Source organism: Cyclopterus lumpus, chromosome 10, assembly GCF_009769545.1.
Source record: "Cyclopterus lumpus isolate fCycLum1 chromosome 10, fCycLum1.pri, whole genome shotgun sequence".
Taxonomy (NCBI): Eukaryota; Metazoa; Chordata; class Actinopteri; order Perciformes; family Cyclopteridae; genus Cyclopterus; species Cyclopterus lumpus.
In genome coordinates, this window is record NC_046975.1 from 12,206,621 (window position 1) to 12,225,627 (window position 19,007).

The 19,007-nt window shown below is 42.1% G+C and overlaps 3 protein-coding genes across 5 annotated transcripts; all 3 read left to right on the top strand.

Moving 5' to 3' along the window:
- Positions 1 to 433: 433 nt before the first annotated feature.
- Positions 434 to 6,796, top strand: klb (klotho beta). Of its 2 annotated transcripts, XM_034542778.1 has the most exons (7): positions 435 to 627; positions 1,047 to 1,404; positions 2,553 to 3,066; positions 3,165 to 3,433; positions 3,525 to 3,781; positions 3,976 to 4,907; positions 5,352 to 6,796. In XM_034542778.1, the coding sequence occupies exons 2-7, from the start codon at positions 1,228 to 1,230 to the stop codon at positions 5,765 to 5,767; spliced, it is 2,565 nt and encodes an 854-aa protein (XP_034398669.1). In that variant the 5' UTR covers positions 435 to 627; positions 1,047 to 1,227; the 3' UTR covers positions 5,768 to 6,796. The 2 variants fall into 2 exon arrangements, with proteins under 2 accessions (XP_034398668.1, XP_034398669.1); XM_034542777.1 differs by having other exon boundaries at positions 434 to 1,404.
- Positions 6,797 to 6,978: 182 nt separating this feature from the next.
- On the top strand, positions 6,979 to 12,303 carry ube2ka (ubiquitin-conjugating enzyme E2Ka (UBC1 homolog, yeast)). Of its 2 annotated transcripts, XM_034543949.1 has the most exons (7): positions 6,979 to 7,334; positions 7,941 to 8,034; positions 8,279 to 8,337; positions 8,468 to 8,550; positions 8,994 to 9,093; positions 10,790 to 10,918; positions 11,014 to 11,732. In XM_034543949.1, exons 1-7 carry the CDS (start codon positions 7,272 to 7,274, stop codon positions 11,086 to 11,088), a joined length of 603 nt encoding a protein of 200 aa, XP_034399840.1. In that variant the 5' UTR covers positions 6,979 to 7,271; the 3' UTR covers positions 11,089 to 11,732. The 2 variants fall into 2 exon arrangements, with proteins under 2 accessions (XP_034399840.1, XP_034399841.1); XM_034543950.1 differs by lacking the exon at positions 7,941 to 8,034 and having other exon boundaries at positions 11,014 to 12,303.
- Positions 12,304 to 14,273: 1,970 nt separating this feature from the next.
- Positions 14,274 to 17,860, top strand: LOC117737936 (neuronal acetylcholine receptor subunit alpha-9-II). The gene is made up of 5 exons (XM_034544192.1): positions 14,274 to 14,685; positions 15,394 to 15,548; positions 16,045 to 16,225; positions 16,503 to 16,854; positions 17,100 to 17,860. Exons 1-5 carry the CDS (start codon positions 14,509 to 14,511, stop codon positions 17,858 to 17,860), a joined length of 1,626 nt encoding a protein of 541 aa, XP_034400083.1. The 5' UTR covers positions 14,274 to 14,508.
- Positions 17,861 to 19,007: the final 1,147 nt, after the last annotated feature.

Here is a 19,007-nt window from a genome sequence, read left to right on the forward strand (position 1 = left end):
CATTTCACTCTAATGTGAAACTTGTTATAATTCACCACTAAAAACCTTAATTTAAGAGGACAACAAATCTGTATGTATTTGTTAGCAACAGGGACCGCAATGTGAACTACTTCTTAGTTAGGGAGCTAAGATCAGAGTACAAGCTAATTATTGACACAATAACCGTTTTACAACAATCACCAGCATGTTTAGAGCTGCGTCCTCAGAAATAGCTCAGGAATATCCTCTTTAAGTGTTGGCCCTCTCTTTTAAATTGTTTTTTAATTTCTTTGATTTGGTGATATAATTGAAGAAGCGTCTCTGGAATTACAGGTACATATAATTCACCGGGAGCATTTCAAAGTATGGTGTGAGGATATGACTCAACCTTTGTGTGGACATTATGTGGTAGGGAGGGGCTGAGTGGGAGCACAAGTACACCAAGGAAGAGATAGGGAAGTCTGACCAGGTTGTCAGATGGCTCATGCAGCACCTTGAAGCTTCAGACTCTCTCCTGTGTGTGGTCACTCTCCTCCTTCCTCCACCACAATGGGTATTTTACTTTTCTCAAGAGGACTTACTATATTGAACAGAGCAATTGTTCTGACTGACACCAGCTCCTGCCTTCAAGTGGATTTCTGAAACAAGGTAGACTCCTTCAGTATGCTGAACCACCCTTCTCCCACTCTAAACAGCCTCTTACTCTGCCTCCTGTTGTTGGCGTCTGGTTGGAAAAAGGCAGCCTGCTCTCTTGGAGACGGCAGAAAGATCTGGCAGCAGCCCACGCCGGACCCCATCATCAAAGACCAGTCGTTCCTTCATGATACCTTCCCTTCAGGATTCCTTTGGGGTTCAGGGACGTCTGCCCTCCAGACAGAGGGATCCTGGGATCAGGAGGGGAAAGGCCCATCCATCTGGGACCATTTCACCCATTCCAATGTCCGAGATAAATTAGCAACCGATACAGCCAATGTGGCTAGTGACAGCTACACACGCTGGGACGAAGATGTGGAGGCACTGGAGTATCTAGGTGTAAGATCATACTATTTCTCTCTCTCCTGGCCCAGGCTCTTTCCTGATGGGAATGCAAAAGGTCGGCCCAATACAGCTGCTGTGGAGCATTACAGCCGTCTCATAGAGAGGCTTCTGGACAAGAGAATTGAGCCCATTGTCACCCTCTATCACTGGGACCTGCCACAGGTTCTGCAGGAGCGCTATGGAGGCTGGAAAAATGATACACTGGTGGGAATGTTTGAGGAGTACGCTGCCTTTTGCTTCAACGTGTTTGGGAGCCGTGTTAGGTACTGGCTCACAATGCATAATCCATACCTAGTGGCTGTGCAGGGCTATGGGACAGGTGTGCACGCTCCTGGAGAAACAGACGGTCCCGCTGGCTTTCTCATTGTGGCCCACAACCTGATCAGGGTAAGTAAAACGAGTCTAGATTAAAACAGTCTGTACTCATAGTGTGCTTTATCTGCCTTTGCCGTAGACTGCAGCACATGAAGAATTTCTCTAATCATGTTGACTGTCTGTAAACTTTGAACCTCTTCTGCAGTTATATCAGTTTATGATCGTCAATGAATGTTTGCATCCACAAAACAACAGAAAGGGACCCAAGAACAAACTGCACCAGTGCTCAGTTATATAGTTGCAATATAATAACATCAATTAAGACAATATAGTTTGATGTATGGCCTTTTAAACATATGAAGTGCAAAGCCTTGAAGCCCACTTTTAATTTGATCTTTGATATGACCAGTTGATCATATTTCATTTTGACAGGTTTGTGATCAGTAAACAGAACACATAAAGAGACATTACGGTCAAGGTCCACCACATCAGCACTTATGTACTGGAGCGTAACAGTGTGTGACGGGAAGTAATGGAGATATGCCTCATTAATAATCACTCATGTTTTTGTATTCTAGCACAGGTGGTATGTGGACAGCTAACACCATGCAGATAGTCTCAGTAATAGGGATTCTCTGGTGCCTAAAAGATAGTTTTCATGATTCCACTATAACTTTGACTAAGGACGTTATGTCTTTTGTGCTATTTGTTTAGTGCTTATTCATCTGTTACACACTATCTAGTCATCAACTTTGAATAAAATGTTGTGTGAAATAAGCCCAAATCAAGTGAGTATCTTATCTACTACTACATTTACAGTGATTTTATTAAATTAATACAATCTATTACATAATTTAATGCAAATCTGGACGCAGAAGTATAGGTTCTGGTTTTCTGTCATTGAAATAACAAATTCAGGTAATGGTGCAGCTGTAGGGGAGATATGTGCACTCTGTGTGCTTTTTAAAAAACATGAAAGATATTTTTATATAGCAGGAAACGCACACTAATACTGACACTAAGAATATTTTTGATGACAGTGAGCCGGCAAACTGAAGCCAAATGTAATTTAGCCATCATGTATTCTATTATTTACAAATGTATTTATCCTACTATAGCATATAAAATGTCTTCCATTAAAAATGTCTATTGTAATATTGTTATTGTGTCGTAGACTGCAGCAAAATGCATTATAATACCATGTCTGCTGTGATTTCCAGGCACACGCCAAAGCATGGCACACCTACAACACCCACTTCCGTCCAGCTCAGAAGGGTAAAGTATCCATTGTTTTGGGGTCCCACTGGGTTGAGCCTCAAAGAGGCCAAGCCACTGCTGCTAACATTGAGCTTTGCCAGCAGTCAGTAGAAGCGGCCCTTGGCTGGTTTGCCAACCCCATCTTTGGAGACGGGGACTACCCAGTCTCTTTCAAAATGAAGCACGGGGCACTCTTGCCCACATTCTCCCCTGAGGAGAAGCTCTGGGTGCAGACAACAGCTGACTTTTTTGCTCTGTCCTTCGGGCCCAACAACCTCCGTCTGGCCCGGGGCCTGGTCCAGTATGGGCAGACTGTGACCCCCGACCTGAGGCGCGTACTGGGCTGGATAAAGCTGGAGTATGGGGACCCGAAGGTGCTTGTGATCGAGGGAAGCTGGTTTTCTGAAGCCAGTGTGGGAAAGGAGGACACAGTGGCCATTTACCTGATGAAGCGGTTTATCAACCAGGTCCTGCAAGGTAAGTGAAGAAGTGGAAAGAACAAAAACAAATAGACATTGCAATTAAGTCGTCAAATTTTTATTTTTCCACTTTTAATGCTGTGTTCTCTTTTAAAGCAATCACGTTTGATGGGGTGCAAGTGTTTGGCTATTCTGCCTGGTCACTGGTGGATGGATTTGAGTGGAATTATGGCTTCACTGTGAGGCGAGGCCTATTCTACATAAATTTTAGCCAACCAAACCGAACTAGGACCCCCAAGACCTCTGCGCAGTACTACAGGCGTGTTGTCACTAACAATGGTTTCCCCAGTGACGAAACCTCCAGAGAGATCAAAGGCCGCTTCCCCTGTGAATTTCACTGGGGTATTGCTGACTCCACTTTACAGGTAAGAAGAGAGATAAACTGAGAAGAAAATACAGCAAAGACATGCTAAATGAATGTCCGTATTTATCCTGATGTCTTTTTTCTTATTGCAGGTCAACTTCTACCCTTTCTCACCACAGTTTACTGACCACCATCTGTACAGCTGGAACCTGACAGGAGACGGATCATTGCGCCCAGTCCCAGGGGTGAAGATGCAAACCAAACGAGCCCAGTGCACTGACTACTTGGCCATTCGTGGTCATCTTCGCCTGTTCGCGTCCACTGGGGCATCTCACTACCGCTTTGCTCTAAACTGGTCTCTGATTTTACCCCAGGGAGACCTCTCTAATGTGAACACTGAAGCTCTGAGGTAGAAATACACAAAAATGGACTGTTTTCCAAAATTCAGCACAATTTGATTCATTTAAATTCAATTTAATTCAAAATTCACACCATAGATTTGTAGCCAAATTCAATACATTTAAAGATGATATATGACTCTGTCTCTCTTTTTGTCTACACACATTAACTGCTGATTATGTAATCTTGTTTGACATTCAAAAGGTACTACCGCTGTGTTCTGTACGAGCTGAAGAAGCTGGACCTGGAGGCTGTCGTTATTCTCTACTACCCCACACACCAAGCTCCAAATCTAGGTTTGCCTGGGCCACTGCAGGCCTCTGGTGGTTGGCTCAACAACAGCACAGTGGAGGCCTTTCAGGAATACGCAGCACTGTGCTACCATCAGCTGGGGTCCTGGGTTCCATACTGGATCACCATCAATGAGCCCAACAGACTGATAGATGTTTATTCCAATTGGAAAGAGAAGCATCAGGCAGCTCATAACCTTCTTCTGGCTCACGCTAAAGCCTGGAGGCTGTACGAGAGGGAACACTCTGGTCATCAGAGAGCACTGGTATCACTTGCATTACATGCCGACTGGGCCAAACCTGCAAACCCCTTCCTTGACTCGCATACGGCAGCAGCACAGAGATTCCTTTTGTTTGAGCTTGGTCGGTTCTTAGACCCGTTGCTTGGGACTAGTTATGAGGAGAAGCATAGCAAGGTGGACTATCCAGAAGAAATGAAGGCATACCTGGAGGAGAGGGCTCAAGTAATGGGTCTCCCTGGATCCCCTCTTCCTAGCTTTACTGAGACTGAGAGGGAGGAGCTCAGAGGGACATTGAGTTTTATCGCTCTGAACCATTTTACCACCCGTTTGGTCTCTCCATATCTCCACACACAGGGCCATTTTCAGCAGAAACAACCTCCTGATCACGGCTGTCGGATCCTTTCTGATCCCACCTGGCCCTCCTCTAGGCTCGGGCAGGCTCTTGTACCCCAGGGACTGCGAAAGGTGCTGAACTGGGTGAGCCAGAGATATGGAAGAGCTCTTCCTATCATTGTCACAGCCAGTGGGGTTGATGATCAGGCTCCTGTGGAGGACAAACTCAGGCAACACTTTCTCAGGAGTTATCTGCAGGAGGCCTTAAAAGGTGATGTGCATTTCAGATGCTACAACTCCATCAGTAATGGCCCTCATTGAACCAGATTGTATTGTGTAATCATTTTTCGGTAGTCATGATGTTGAGACAGAAGTGCAGACCCACAGGCAATGCAGGTTTTATGATCATATTGCTACCTACTATAAAAACCGTGATTTAATGAGAAATCAGGAAGATCATAAAAAGAGACAGGAGGGAAGAGGACAGCAACAGTGTTGAGTTCACACTTTGCTATTTATTCGCACACCTTTATTGCACACGTTGTTTTCTAATGCGTGTTAACCATTTTCTCATGTGTTCTAAACATTTGGTTGGTTTATTAATAGTAAAATAAAGTATATCTTGATTATTCATATTCCTTGAAGAGGAGGAGGAATTGTAGAGTGGATGAGTGATTCTTAACTTACTTTTCTCCTTTATTCTATTTGTCTCTAGCTCGCCAATTAGATAGAGTCAACCTGCAGGGCTTCTACGTGTGGAAACTGCAAGATCGACATGCCCCCCAGTTTGGCCTCTTCAGCTCAACCCACCATCAATCCAAAGCCAAAGCCTCCATCGCTGTCTACAGAGAAATCATCACTCATGGCGGTTTCCCTGAGGATAACGCCATGAAGACCTGCAGGTTTATTGAGCTGCGTGAACCTTGCTCTGTGTGTGCATGGATGTTCAAGAACAAAGCAATGGTAGTCTTCGCAGGTTGCCTCATAATAACAGCCATAATGTTGGCAGCACTTGTCATGTTTGTCATCATCACCAAGAGAAACCAAACAAGAGGCAGAGGGAGGCGGGTGAACAGGTGGAGAAGAAGGGAAGGAGTCCCTGTATGCTCATGTCCACCTGTTAAGTGCTAACTGTAGAGACATTGACTGTGTAATGTTTAGCAGACAGAGTGTGGCTCATTGACAGAGAAGAACTATGATATATTGTGTTTTGTCCAATATGTTTCTGTGCTAGTAACAAATGTGTGGTCAGTTTACCAACAATTACTGTAAAAAACATTACATTTTATTGTAATAATGGGTTATATAAATGAGGGTACAAATTGGAAAAGCTATTTGGTTAGTTAAATGACTAAGAGATCAACAGATTTACTGAATGCCACGATTGGTCCATGTGTTATTACAATTATGTGATAAAGAAGAATAACTGCTTACATTGCTTACCTTACCTTACCTATGACCTCCATTTTGGAGAAATATGTCAGTGCCGTGATTCTATTATAGGAATAGGGATGATTATATTGTGTAAATCAGACTAAAATGTGACTAAATATATTTTAAACAATATACGATCATTTTCGCTCAGATTAATTGGGGATTGCACACATCTTTGTGAGTAAGGTAAAATAATATATTTACAAGTGGTATCCACTTTATTGAAACACAGGCATGATGCTTGACGCCGCATGTGTGAAGCTCCACGGGACAAGGACGCCCCCTAGCGTCACAGTGTGAAACAACGTGAGACAAGGATCCGTCTGGGAAAAATTGAGAAAATACCAAAACGTACAGTGTATTCTCATGTGTTAGTAAGTGTCCGCCAATGTTTGTGACCGTGGACCTCCGAGATAACGATGTATTTAAACATGCTTCCTACGGCCTGTCTTCAAAAGCATATCTTGATTTGTATGAAGTGTATAATGTGAGACAGACACACAGGTTTAACTGGGATCATCGGATGAAAACAGGAGGCGCTCGCTGCAGTAAGGGACTGCAACGGACTCTTCATGTGATACTTTAGACCTGCTAATCAAAACAGAGTTGCCTAACTTCATTTTGGAGCATTTTTGTCTCAATGTATCTCGCGTTAAATGATTACACGAAATTGATTACATGTAATCTGATCGTCATTGTATGAAACCCTGTTTACCTGTTCGGAGATTTTATTATGCATTAAAAGGTTGTCTAAATGGCACACTAACCGCGTTTTTTTCAAAATATACCACCCCATTTGGTTTTAGAGATCCAACGTTAAAACAATAATAACAATAATAAGGATAAATTACTCATCAACAGATCAACCAATGGGAGAAGGTGTTCAGGATGGCAATACAGATCACATGACTCTCTCTCCTCCAGACTGCATGCAGTTTGGTATTAAAATGTTCAGTACAACCGACCATTGTGTTGTGACACATTTGAGATGATAGATGCACGTTCAGCTATTTTAACGAATCACAACACCAGATTGATAACCGGGACTGACGGCGCTCGCGGCAAACAACGTTGCAGCTGTTAATTCGGAAGGTTGTATCCCCAAAAAAAGTGCAGAGCTCCAGTCGGCAGGACCAGCTAGCTCGCGTTAGTCAAGTCGGACGGCGGCGAGGCCCCAACCGGACGGCAACACGGGGGAACCATGGCCAACATCGCAGTTCAGAGGATAAAACGGGAATTCAAGGAAGTGCTCAAGAGTGAAGAGGTTGGTTGTCACGTTTGCCAGTTAATGTCACAGCTTTCTTTGTTTATTTCTTCAACTGCGAGGCTGAACGTGAGTGACGCGTCGCTGGCTGTCAAGCTTTCTAATCGCCGAGCAGCTAGCTGGAGCTAACCGTCTCAGACACGGCTGTTTATCCGCCTTCTCGCAAGGATACTAACGCCGGCTATTCGTGTGCCTCCGCGGGGCGGTTAAAGCTGGAGGCGTTACTGTTCATAGCGGGTGTTCGCCGGGTTGTGGAGGCATTAATGACGAGGGTTCACGATGCTAATTTAGCTGGTGGCTAGCTTACGTGCCTTCTGTTACCCAAGCTAGCTGTGTGAGCGGAGGTTGATCGCGGGTCCGACCAAAGGTTTGCTCACACATATGCCAAACTTGCTTCTGCATAGATTCATCCCAAGCTGCGTTAGAGACCCTGTTATATGTAGATCCGTGAGATGAGCGCAACAAGTTGGGGTCAACTTTGGCTAATTCTGCTGCGGGGGGTGTCAACTTCTGCTGCATAGGCAGGTTTGAGTTTGACAGCAAGCTAGCTTAACACTTTGTTGTCTGCTGAAGTTCTAATGCTACTTTGCCTTTTCACTCTTTCAGACGAGCAAAAACCAGATCAAGGTGGATCTGGTGGATGAGAACTTCACAGAACTTAAAGGGGAGATTGCAGGGCCACCTGACACACCGTATGAAGGTGAGGGGCTCATTTGAACTCGCTGTAACCTGCATGCATGGTTGCACACATTGGTTATGTGACATTGGGCTTCACTGACAACAACTTCATTTTTGAGAAGGCCTTACCAACTAACTATTTCAAGAAGCTTTTAATAATGTATAAAGTCAACTAAAGAAATTTGCTTTTAACAGTTGCACTTTTATTTAATGTTAGAAATATCCGTGATTATTGAATAATTGTAATGTCTCTTTTTTTCTTCCAGGAGGTAGATATCAACTAGAAATTAAAATTCCAGAGACGTATCCATTCAATCCACCAAAGGTAGGGATCAATTACTGTCATTGTTAGTTAAACATCTCTATCTTTGAGGACATTGGACATAGATATTTTCTATTAACTGTACCCGTAAGCAAATTTTTTTCCCTTGTCTCGTTTTCATTTAATCTTTCAGGTGCGGTTTATCACGAAGATCTGGCATCCCAACATCAGCTCAGTCACAGGTGCAATATGTCTTGACATTCTCAAAGACCAATGGTGAGTGAATGTGCTCCAGCATTCCTAACATAATTCATCCATTCACCCATCATGACATACTCTTCTAGTCTGTAAAACAGTGTTTCCCCTGCCAAAGCCATTGCTGTTTCTAATCCACACCAATGTGTCAACAGAGATGTAATGACTCAATCCTCAATCATTTAAAAGTATGCAACTAGCCCCAATATGCACTGATCCAAACAATGCATTTAGGCAATGTAAAATATGGATACAACAAATTTTAAATTGAGTGAGCCCGATTATGTAGAAAGCATTACTTATTATTAATCCCTATAAGTGGTCACCTAAATACAATATATTTAAACTATATGCCCATTATTATGTTGAGTATTGCAAATGCTCCACTCCTATACAGTAATGGAAACATTTGGGTTCGCACTTATGTTGATGATGATAGTTGGCCTTATTTTGGTATGTTTCAGGGCAGCAGCTATGACACTGAGGACAGTCCTCCTGTCGCTACAAGCCTTATTGGCAGCTGCAGAACCAGATGATCCACAAGATGCGGTGGTAGCTAATCAGGTGAGTCTGCATGTGTATTTATGTTTTTACTTTTGGATATGCATTTCAAATTTTTCAAGCAGAGCAACATGTGGATAATATTGTACTCCATCAGACATTAGATATCTTCTAGGAATCTAGTTGTTGTGGTATAGTTCAAATGGGTTATGCTTGTAAAGGCTTACATTACAGTTAGCAAATGCATTTTTCTGAACTAATTAAACCAAGCGTTCAGAGCTTATTATGACATTATTCAAGGTGAAATAAAATCTTAGCATTTAGAGTTATTCTGTTAGTACTCCTGGTATGGTTTGGGACCATCTGTATCAGACTTTTCTAGCAAATAAAATGAACAATGAGTTCCTTAAACTGCTTCTTTGACATCATGTCTACACTGCTAATGATTGTTACTTAACATTTATTAATGTGTGAATACTTTCTGTACTCATACAAAAATCACATAATTGGAAGAATTTTCAAATATCTTGTGATACTTGATTGCGTCAGTGTGATTTAGACCTACAGTGGCACATGCCGAGACAAACTATCTGCTAGTGGATGGGGTAGTTGATTGACTGCTGCAGAGCTGCACATAATTGGTTGATTATTTCACTCGTTTATCAACAGACAATTAATTGGCAACAATTTTGGTTAATCATTGTTGACAGTTCCAGTTTCTCAAATGTGAGATTTTGCTGTTATTCTTGGTCTTACATTATATATATTGTGATGTGGATTACAGGGTTTATAATCTTTGCCAACCTTTGCTCATGATTAGCACCTCACACATCTGCCTCTGTTAGCAGGATGTATCAAAATCTTATCAACAGGTTCCCATTAACTATTTGGATATTACATGCTGAAAGAACAATTGCTTATTTTTGGTGGAGCTTTGTATCCTGAATTCAATAAGTTAGGGTGACAATTATATTTTTTGACACAAATATGGAGCTGCCTGTTTTTGTATTTTGCAACTTACACAAATGATCTCATTTTGACTACATAGAAAAAAGTGATATGATTTAAAATATATACATTTTCAGATGCTACCAAACAGAATAGTTGAGAGGAAATAGTCTTGATTGCCATTCAGATGTTAACTGTCACATACTTTGGGTTACATATTAAGTAATATTCAGTAAAGTAGGCGGTGAGCTGTTTGCCTCGGCCGACTGTTTATTGAAAACAGTCGGCCCCACGTTACCCACGTTATTAAACACATTATTACACCTACATACTACCACTAATCCTTAGGTCATGTAGAAACTGTCATCTATTGCTTAGCAACTCACATATGGAAGGTCTTGGAGCTTAATTTGTCTAAAAGCTGCACTTAACATTACATGTTCACAATGCACATTTGACAATAATATTATTTGGTTGTTCTAATTGTTGTACTGACCCATTCAAATGAGGTATGTTGAGTCCAAAAGAGACTGCTGGGGAACACTTGGCAGAAATGACTGTCTGGCAGACTGCAGCTCTACTAGTTCCTCTGTCTCTGAATGTCTCAGCAGCCTCAAAATCTTGGAGAGTAATTTTATTTGCCATCTATCGTGGAGCGACACATACATTAGTATTGATGGATCAAAAGTGCCCTTCCACACATGTGCTAGGGGATGTGTACTAAGTAGAGAAGCACAATGTGTCAGTATGTGTTCGTGGTGTGCTGATGAGTCCCTTGCAAACAAACCTACTGTTGTTTTTAATCACACAGTACAAGCAGAACCCAGAGATGTTCAAACAGACAGCGAGGCTCTGGTCTCATGTCTATGCAGGCGCTCCCGTCTCAAGTCTGGAGTACACACGCAAAATAAACAAACTCTGTGCCATGGGCTTTGAAAAAGTAAGTATCTCTCAACTATTATCCTGCCCTGCTGTGCATTACACTGCTGAACTCTGCTGAAGAATAAAACTGTTTCTGAACGTTTTTCTTCCTAGAATGCAGTAATAGTGGCGTTGTCGTCGAAATCCTGGGACGTGGAGACAGCAACAGAGCTACTGCTCAGTAACTGAATATTGACACCCTCTTTATCTTCTTGACCCCCCCCCCCCCCCCCCCCACACACACACACACACACACATGCATACATGTACACCCTCTCTCTTCTGAATTCCTGCTGTCTCAAGGCGTCTTTTCCCCAGTTGCACCCCCACCATGGCATCACTCTCCCTGACATTCACCTCTGCTGTACTACACTCCAATCAGTCGCTCTGTGAGCTCTTACCTCTGGTTTCTTTAAGTTAATTCAACATTCCACTCATTGCTACAATCAAAACTTCAACCACACCCCCTTGTGAAGCAAATGTCAGACTTAAGACCCGCTCTCGCCCGCCACTCTCCCAGCTTTTCTGGTTGTTTCCAAGAAGCGGCTGTCAGCGGCTTATCCTTGCCTATGCAGTGCATTTACTTTCATTCGGGAAAACCTTTTGTAGGAGCAAGTCAAGCATTTCAAGGAGGCTCTTTTGGATCATGATTTTTACAGTTTTCAAGACTGTTTTCTAAACGGGGATTGAGCCCAGTCCTAGAGAAATTTTTAAATTGGTATCTTTTTTTGTCATTCTATTACGCGGTATCAAATATCACTTGATCTCAATCACAATCAACATTTTGAGGGTACTCTAAATTGACTAATAAAACATTTTGGGATCCTTCTGAATGATTATCTTGTGCCATTACTGGGAGTTTTTGAGGGCACTATAATCTTTTCAGGTAAAATGTGGACATTCAAATAAATTTGGTCAAGTTAAAATAGTACACTGGGAAGCAAACATGGAGTTATACAGTGTCGGGAGAGGCTTATTCCCTGTTCTGGAACCAGCTCGTTAAGTGTCACCGAGGTGTTCACATAGTAGCCATACTCATTTTCATGCCATGTTTTCCCACTTCAACTGTCTGACAAACACAAAGCCCTCGCGGCAAACTCCAGCTCCAATCCCCACACCTGCTCTTGACATGGCTTACTTCACCTGTCCCTTTCCCCCACATTTTTTTTAATTTGTATTTTGCGTTTGGCCTCCTGCAGGAACATTTGGATTCTTGTTTTTAAACTGAAAGAAAAAAACAAAGAAAAACATGTTCTGAAGTAATACGACCTGTCATCAGTCTGGATGGAAAGATATTTCAAAATGAGTTTGAAAAATATTGCATCATCTTAACTACGCCAACAGATAAATATGTCAAAAATGATTAATCTGTAAATAAAGATATTAAAGTCTGTGTAAATTAAATCACCCTCTCTCCTTTCTGACTTTTCTCAACTGGAATACTTTTCCTCCTACAAGCAAAAACAACAAGAAGAAGAAACTACCTGGCAACAATTTAATGTTCAATCAATATTTTACAGTTGGTTTCTTGTAAGTGTAACCCCAGTCACAATATTGATAAATATCAAACACTTTTATGCTCTTTGTTCAGGATCCAACACATGTTAATATGGTTGTTTGGCTGTGTACATAATTGAATAAAAACTAGGGTGGGGCCCAACATTTACAAGACCAACAGAAATTGATCCAACAGGGAATTACGTTGCTAGTGAAAATGGAGCAAGCAAGCCAATTTATATGATGAATGTGCACTGGGGAATGATATGTGCCTTTCTGTACGTTAGTAATTTGGACTTGTACAGTAGTATTGCACTGCAGTTGCCTATTTCTGGTTGAGCAAGCTCAATTGTTTTAATTCATTTGGAGCGTCAATAGGGAAGTAAAACAGGCACTTATCATAATGTTCAGACCACCTTGCTTATAGTGAGGCGTGCTGAGAATGAGCACAATAACAGATGGCCTGCCTGGTGGCATGTTGTTCCATGCTGAACCTCCAAGAATATCTGGCAATAATCTGAACACTGCAAACAGAACGCCTGCTATTATTGTGTTTCTGTTTATTATTCAACAGCAGTATGAAGGTTAGATCCATCGAAGGACCTCAGGGACAATACTACAGTGGATTTAACTACAGCACGAAAGCTCATTTTGTATCCTTCCCCTGGATGCTGGCATATCTCTAACCATTTTGAGCCCTCCCTTCAAGTAAAGATCCTGCTTCCTGTCTCATCTATTCAGAATCAGCTTTATTTATCTAATGGCACTGATATAATCACTGCTATTTAAAAAGCACACCAAATGCAAAACCTGTTGCATTGTTAGTGTTGAAGGTTTCGTATAACTGATGTCACCACAGCACACCTTAGTGGACTGTCCCACAGTTTGATGTTTGCAGATTAGAACATATACTTATTACTATTGATGTACTGACCTTTACTTCCAATGGGGAATCCTCAACTATAAAGATATATGCAACTTTTAATACATAAAAGACAACTCGTCCACATCCAAAGAACCAGCCATAATATTAATCAAGCACCACTTGATTGATTGATTGCTTCCCCCGTCTTTCCTCCTCCATAATACTTTCCTGGCTGTATGTTGAAGGAACAGGCCAGCAGCTCACCTACTTGCAGCCATTTGATTGACAGCTGAATAGCACAGTGTGTGGTGTGGCCATGATTCGTGGGGATCCTGTTTCTCTCAGCCGGCTGCTGCTATGTGATAGCCAGAGTTTTATTCCGTGCCTCAGGAAGCACACAGACATGCTGCCTCCCCTGCCAAGCAGTAAGAGCCGGTCTGATCGCGAAGATGGCCCGATGAAATGGTGCCCTGCTATCTGCAACTGAGTTCAACTGACATGGAACGGGCACGATGTAAGCCTGTTAGGGGATGAAGCCAAAGGGCTGCTAGGTTGCTGGTCTCACTTACCTTTTTATTCTTCTTGGAGGTGTTAAGAAATGCTCAACATGATCCCAATAATTTGTCTGGTGATGTTGCTTCCTGAAGGTGAGTCAGACGCTCCTGCTTGCAGAAAAATGATCTCTATGCTATTGTTAATTAGTTTGAGGGATTGTGCTACTTTTGACTTGGCTTAAAAAAAAAGCACTATGTGTATCGATTGTTAAATGCATTGATGTGTGCGTAATTACTCACACACCTCTTGCCTTTCAAATTAAGAACAGTTATGTTTACGTTTAATTTTTCATGTGGCTCAACCAAACAATCTAAGAAGCTTATGAAAGTAATGAGTCATTTGATTATGAATGCCTAAACCCCATTTAAAACACAGTTTCCACATGGCTTGTGGGGCTTTCTCTTAAAGATCCACTAAGGGGGATTGAAATGGCCCAACAAAAACTAAATATTATTCGTAGTACAACAATATCATAATAAAATAACGTAAAAGTATATATCATATATGGTCTAAACATGGATGGCATTGAGAGAAGATCAATAATTAACAATTACATGTTTGGATTCATTTAAAGGCACAAGTAGAACAGTGTGAAGGAAAGTACTGATTAAACTAAGTGGTCTCCATCCAGAAGTACCAGTACAAAGTACTACATTAAAAAGCACTTGGGTTGTTTGGTTGAAAACTTGTGAATGACTGACGCCCACATCTTTCCCCCTCCAGTGGCTCAGTCGGCTCAGGGTCACTATGCCCACAAGCTTCTGAATGATTTGATGGAGAATTATTCCAGTGCCCTGCGGCCTGTAGAGGACACAGACAGAGCCCTCAACGTCACCTTACAGATCACCCTCTCTCAGATAAAAGACATGGTGGGTAGCTCACGGCATTTTATGTATAGTTCTTATTTTTATTGTATTGCATGGTAGCATATTAATAATAAATATGTCTTCAAACCAGTCAACATGACTGTCCACAACTTTATTTAACTGAAAAATCTGTAAGATGATTAGTTTTCATCAGTGGTCGTAGAGGATGAGTTGTAGGTGTGTATGAATGACAGGCAGACATACTGTAAGGGCTTACTGTTACTCAGCTGGCTCAGGTTTCTGGTCGGGTTCATTGCTGTGTCAGCCCACAGTGTGTTTGGATGTGTGTGCTTGAAGAGAGAAAACAGCCCTCCAACTGAATCTTACATCTCTGTGGTGCCTGTCATGTTTGAGAAGACAGGAGTGAGGGCCAGATAACAAATAAGTGTGTGTGTGTGTGTGTGTGTTGGAGGTTCCTATTACACAAAGCCTTTATGTTGTCATTGGTTCGCTCTAGCAACGATACCAAAACCACCCATACTCACCCCGTCAGCCAGCAACTCTGCTCATCCACCTGATATTGAGTGACAGGTCTGGATTTCAGCTGTTGTGATGATCTAAACCCCATGTAATGCTCATAGAGAGTTAATGAGCAACAGAAACAATCAGAAGACCAAGATGATCTCTCTTTAAGCTGCTGTATCCATTGTGTGTTTGTATCTATGTGTATGTCTCTTCTCATTCTTGACTGTGTGTGCGTGTGTGAGAAAGGATGAGAGGAACCAGGTGCTGATAGCCTACCTGTGGATCAGGCAGACGTGGCATGATGCATACCTGAAGTGGGATAAAGAGGACTATGACGGACTGGAGGTGATCCACATCCCCAGCAGTCTTGTGTGGAGACCTGACGTCGTCCTTTATAACAAGTACGCCCGTACGTCACAAAAACACACACTCTTTTTCTGATCTTTCTGTATCATAGGGCCCTAGGTTTCAGTTTTCATAAAATATGTAACATTTTATGGACACAAAATGTTATGGACACTGTTACTGCAACAACATGTTAGTAATTCCAACAAGAGCCAAGATTACACACATTCCCTCTTGGGAGCTGACCATTTCCACAACCATAGTAACATTCTTCAATAATCTCAAACATTTTAGGATTATCTTGAACCTTTAACAGGTGAAATGATACGACTGCAGAGTAACACATGTCAAGGCAATCTGAAAACTGAGTCAATATTTCCAATAAAATTAAATAAGCCAAAACAGAAGAAATAAGAATATGTATTATATGTAGGAATATATTTCTTCACAAGCATCCTTTTTTTTTTTTTTTTCAAGCGTTGAAAAGAATACAACACACAGTATACATGGTTTACCCAACTAACACTTGAACTGTCAATTTGTGTCCTGCAGAGCTGACGATGACTTCTCAGGGCCGATGGACACCAACGTGAGACTGCGCTACAATGGAGAGATAACCTGGGATGCTCCTGCCATCACCAAGAGCTCCTGTGTGGTGGACGTCTCCTACTTCCCCTTTGACAGCCAGGAATGTAACCTGACTTTTGGTTCATGGACCTACAATGGCCACCAGGTTTGTAGAAAAACCTGGACACACACTCACTTGTTATCCACATTAATACTGGTAATACAGTAATATCTGTGTTATCTAAAGTTGTCAGATCAGTTTTAGATGGGGGTAACTGAGACTGGCCACTTTGAAAATGAGATGAGACACACATTTCCTCTTTCCTCTCTCTGTGTTCATGCATAAGTGTGTAGATACATTTTCCTTTTATTGGATACCTTCAGTCGATGGAGCTGGCTGTGCGCCCCCTCTGCAATCCACTCATCTGTTACCTTCATTCCAGGTAGACATCATTATGGGCATGGACAGTGGCGACCTGTCAGATTTTGTGGCAAATGTAGAGTGGGAGTGCCACGGGATGCCGGCCACCAAGAACGTCATCATGTACGGCTGTTGCTCTGACCCGTACCCAGACATCACCTATACAGTGCTCCTGCAGCGCCGCTCCTCCTTTTACATCTTCAACCTCCTCCTCCCCTGCTTCCTCATCTCCTTCTTGGCTCCGCTGGGTTTCTACCTGCCTGCAGACTCTGGGGAGAAGGTTTCCCTTGGAGTGACCGTTCTTTTGGCTCTCACTGTGTTCCAGCTGATGGTGGCAGAGAGCATGCCTCCATCCGAGAGTGTGCCCCTTATAGGTAAGAGCGTGTTTGTTTAGGATTGTGTTAAAGCAGGTATGTATGGCATCTTTATAATCATTATAGTGGCTTGCATTCCTGCCTGTGTAAGGACAGCCTACATACTCGGTATATATATACAATCCATGGTACAGCCTCAAAGAGCTTTATATTTAAGTGAAATCTCCACAGACCACAAAACCTATGTTTGTAGTTGTAAAAGTAAACTTGGCTCCTGTTTGTTTTTGTTCCTATCTGTTACACAGGGAAGTACTATATTGCCACTATGACTATGGTCACAGCCTCCACATCTCTCACCATCTTCATCATGAACATCCATTTCTGTGGTGCAGAGGCCAAACCAGTCCCCCACTGGGCAAAAGTCCTCATCATTGACTACATGTCCAAAATCTTTTTTGTTTATGAGGTGGGTGAGAACTGTGCCTCTGCCTCCTCCTCTTCTTCTTCGTCTTCTAACTTCCCCCAGGAAGACATGCATCACCAGCACCTCAACTCCCATACTCATGCGAATGGTAAACCAGGAGGCCACAGTAGTCGACAGGACCGGCAGGGTCACAAATACACCAGACCTCAGACCCCCAAGCCACAACACCATCCCAGAGTCAAAGCCCAGCACCACATCACCAGAGAAGAGAGGAGCGAATTCTCCAGCTTTGGGAATGTGAAAGTCCCTACAGGGGACTGCTGCAAAGAAGACCAGAAGGTCCCCTGCTACCCTGAAAACCAAACGCCTCCCTGCTGTCCTGAAGACAAAAAGCCTCCACCTGTAGGCCCCACAGTTACCTTTGACACCTGTGTGTTCTGCAGTGGCTTCCCTGGTGTGGACACTAAGCTGGTGCGCAATGTTGAATATATCGCCAACTGTTTCCGAGAGCAGAGGGCCACATGCGCCAAAGGGGCAGAATGGAAGAAGATCGCTAAGGTGATGGATAGATTCTTCATGTGGATCTTCTTCATCATGGTCTTCCTCATGAGCATCCTAATCATGGGCAAGGCCCCTGGATAATGAAAACATGTTTTTTTTGGCTCAGTGAACTCTTCTTTTGTCAAATAAAAAAGTCAAACGGACTATTACGTTTTTTTTTAATAAACAGGTATGTTGAAAAGTATATGATAATACCTGTATAGATTACAGTGATGTGAAAATAAACACATTTTACCATGTCCATACAGCACAGGCTGTGTTCTTGAATATTAACAATATGTTAAAACCTCCTTACCATCTCTATTAAAATACAAATGTTGTAAATGTGCAGCTTGATGCCATCCACATTAATCGTGCTGTCCAGGTACTTCATCATCTGACCATTGAATACATGTAAGGGGATCTTATATTAAGTTAAAATATGAACAGTGGAGACAGGGCATGTCTTATTCACAACTATGAAATCAGACTCTTGGAGCGGAGAGATCCAGCGTCAGCGCACACTCCAGACACGCAGAATAATTTCTCTGTTCAGAATCATCCAGTCAATAGTTAATGAGCAAGCTTTGTTTGTAGCACGGCCATGGCAGTGAGGATGTAAGGTGATATGGATCATATGTAATACAACAAGCACACTCTTCCTAAATCCTTTAAGTTGGAAGGTGTGTGTGTGGTAAATAGAAAAAAACTATTGTGGATACCATAAGTGGAAAGTAAAGGAACATTATACAAAATACACCAAATTATCTGAGTGTTATTGACAAATATCGAAGAATTATTAGCCTACAATATGACAAAACAAAGTGCAGACCCAGACTCAAGTACGTAAGTTAAGTAGATATTTTATATACTTAGTTATTTACATTTTTGTGCATGTTTACACTTCTGCGTCACTAGATTTCAGTGTTTCTTTTTTATGAAACGCATGTTGCCTTTATAATAATGTATTGCTATAGATTTCATCTTCCTTGCCTAATCCTACATATAAAATGACCCACGCCAGTAGTTCGGAAATGCAATTAACAGAAGATTGAAAAATGAGTAAGAATGATAAACACAAGTAAAAGAAAGATGAAAGAAAGAAAACCAGATTTGTAGGTAATTATTTTTCACAGATTTTTGACCACAATACCTTTATTTTTCAGTGGGTGGCGCTCGTTTCCCACATACCATTCCGGTGGTGAATGCCCCAGAGCTTAAGGTTTGAAACTGGCAAAGTGAGAGCACA

What these genes read in the sequence shown, in the direction of transcription:
- LOC117737936 (XM_034544192.1), top strand. Translation starts at nt 14,509, where the DNA reads ATGACTGACGCCCACATCTTTCCCCCTCCAGTGGCTCAGTCGGCTCAG. An exon ending in GACGTCGTCCTTTATAACAA is followed by an intron (nt 15,549 to 16,044) that starts GTACGCCCGTAC and finishes TGTGTCCTGCAG; the next exon opens with AGCTGACGATGACTTCTCAG. An exon ending in CGAGAGTGTGCCCCTTATAG is followed by an intron (nt 16,855 to 17,099) that starts GTAAGAGCGTGT and finishes TCTGTTACACAG; the next exon opens with GGAAGTACTATATTGCCACT.
- klb (XM_034542777.1), top strand. Translation starts at nt 643, where the DNA reads ATGCTGAACCACCCTTCTCCCACTCTAAACAGCCTCTTACTCTGCCTC. An exon ending in TGGCCCACAACCTGATCAGG is followed by an intron (nt 1,405 to 2,552) that starts GTAAGTAAAACG and finishes TGTGATTTCCAG; the next exon opens with GCACACGCCAAAGCATGGCA. An exon ending in TCTGCAGGAGGCCTTAAAAG is followed by an intron (nt 4,908 to 5,351) that starts GTGATGTGCATT and finishes ATTTGTCTCTAG; the next exon opens with CTCGCCAATTAGATAGAGTC.
- ube2ka (XM_034543949.1), top strand. Translation starts at nt 7,272, where the DNA reads ATGGCCAACATCGCAGTTCAGAGGATAAAACGGGAATTCAAGGAAGTG. An exon ending in ATGCGGTGGTAGCTAATCAG is followed by an intron (nt 9,094 to 10,789) that starts GTGAGTCTGCAT and finishes TTAATCACACAG; the next exon opens with TACAAGCAGAACCCAGAGAT. An exon ending in GTGCCATGGGCTTTGAAAAA is followed by an intron (nt 10,919 to 11,013) that starts GTAAGTATCTCT and finishes TTTTCTTCCTAG; the next exon opens with AATGCAGTAATAGTGGCGTT.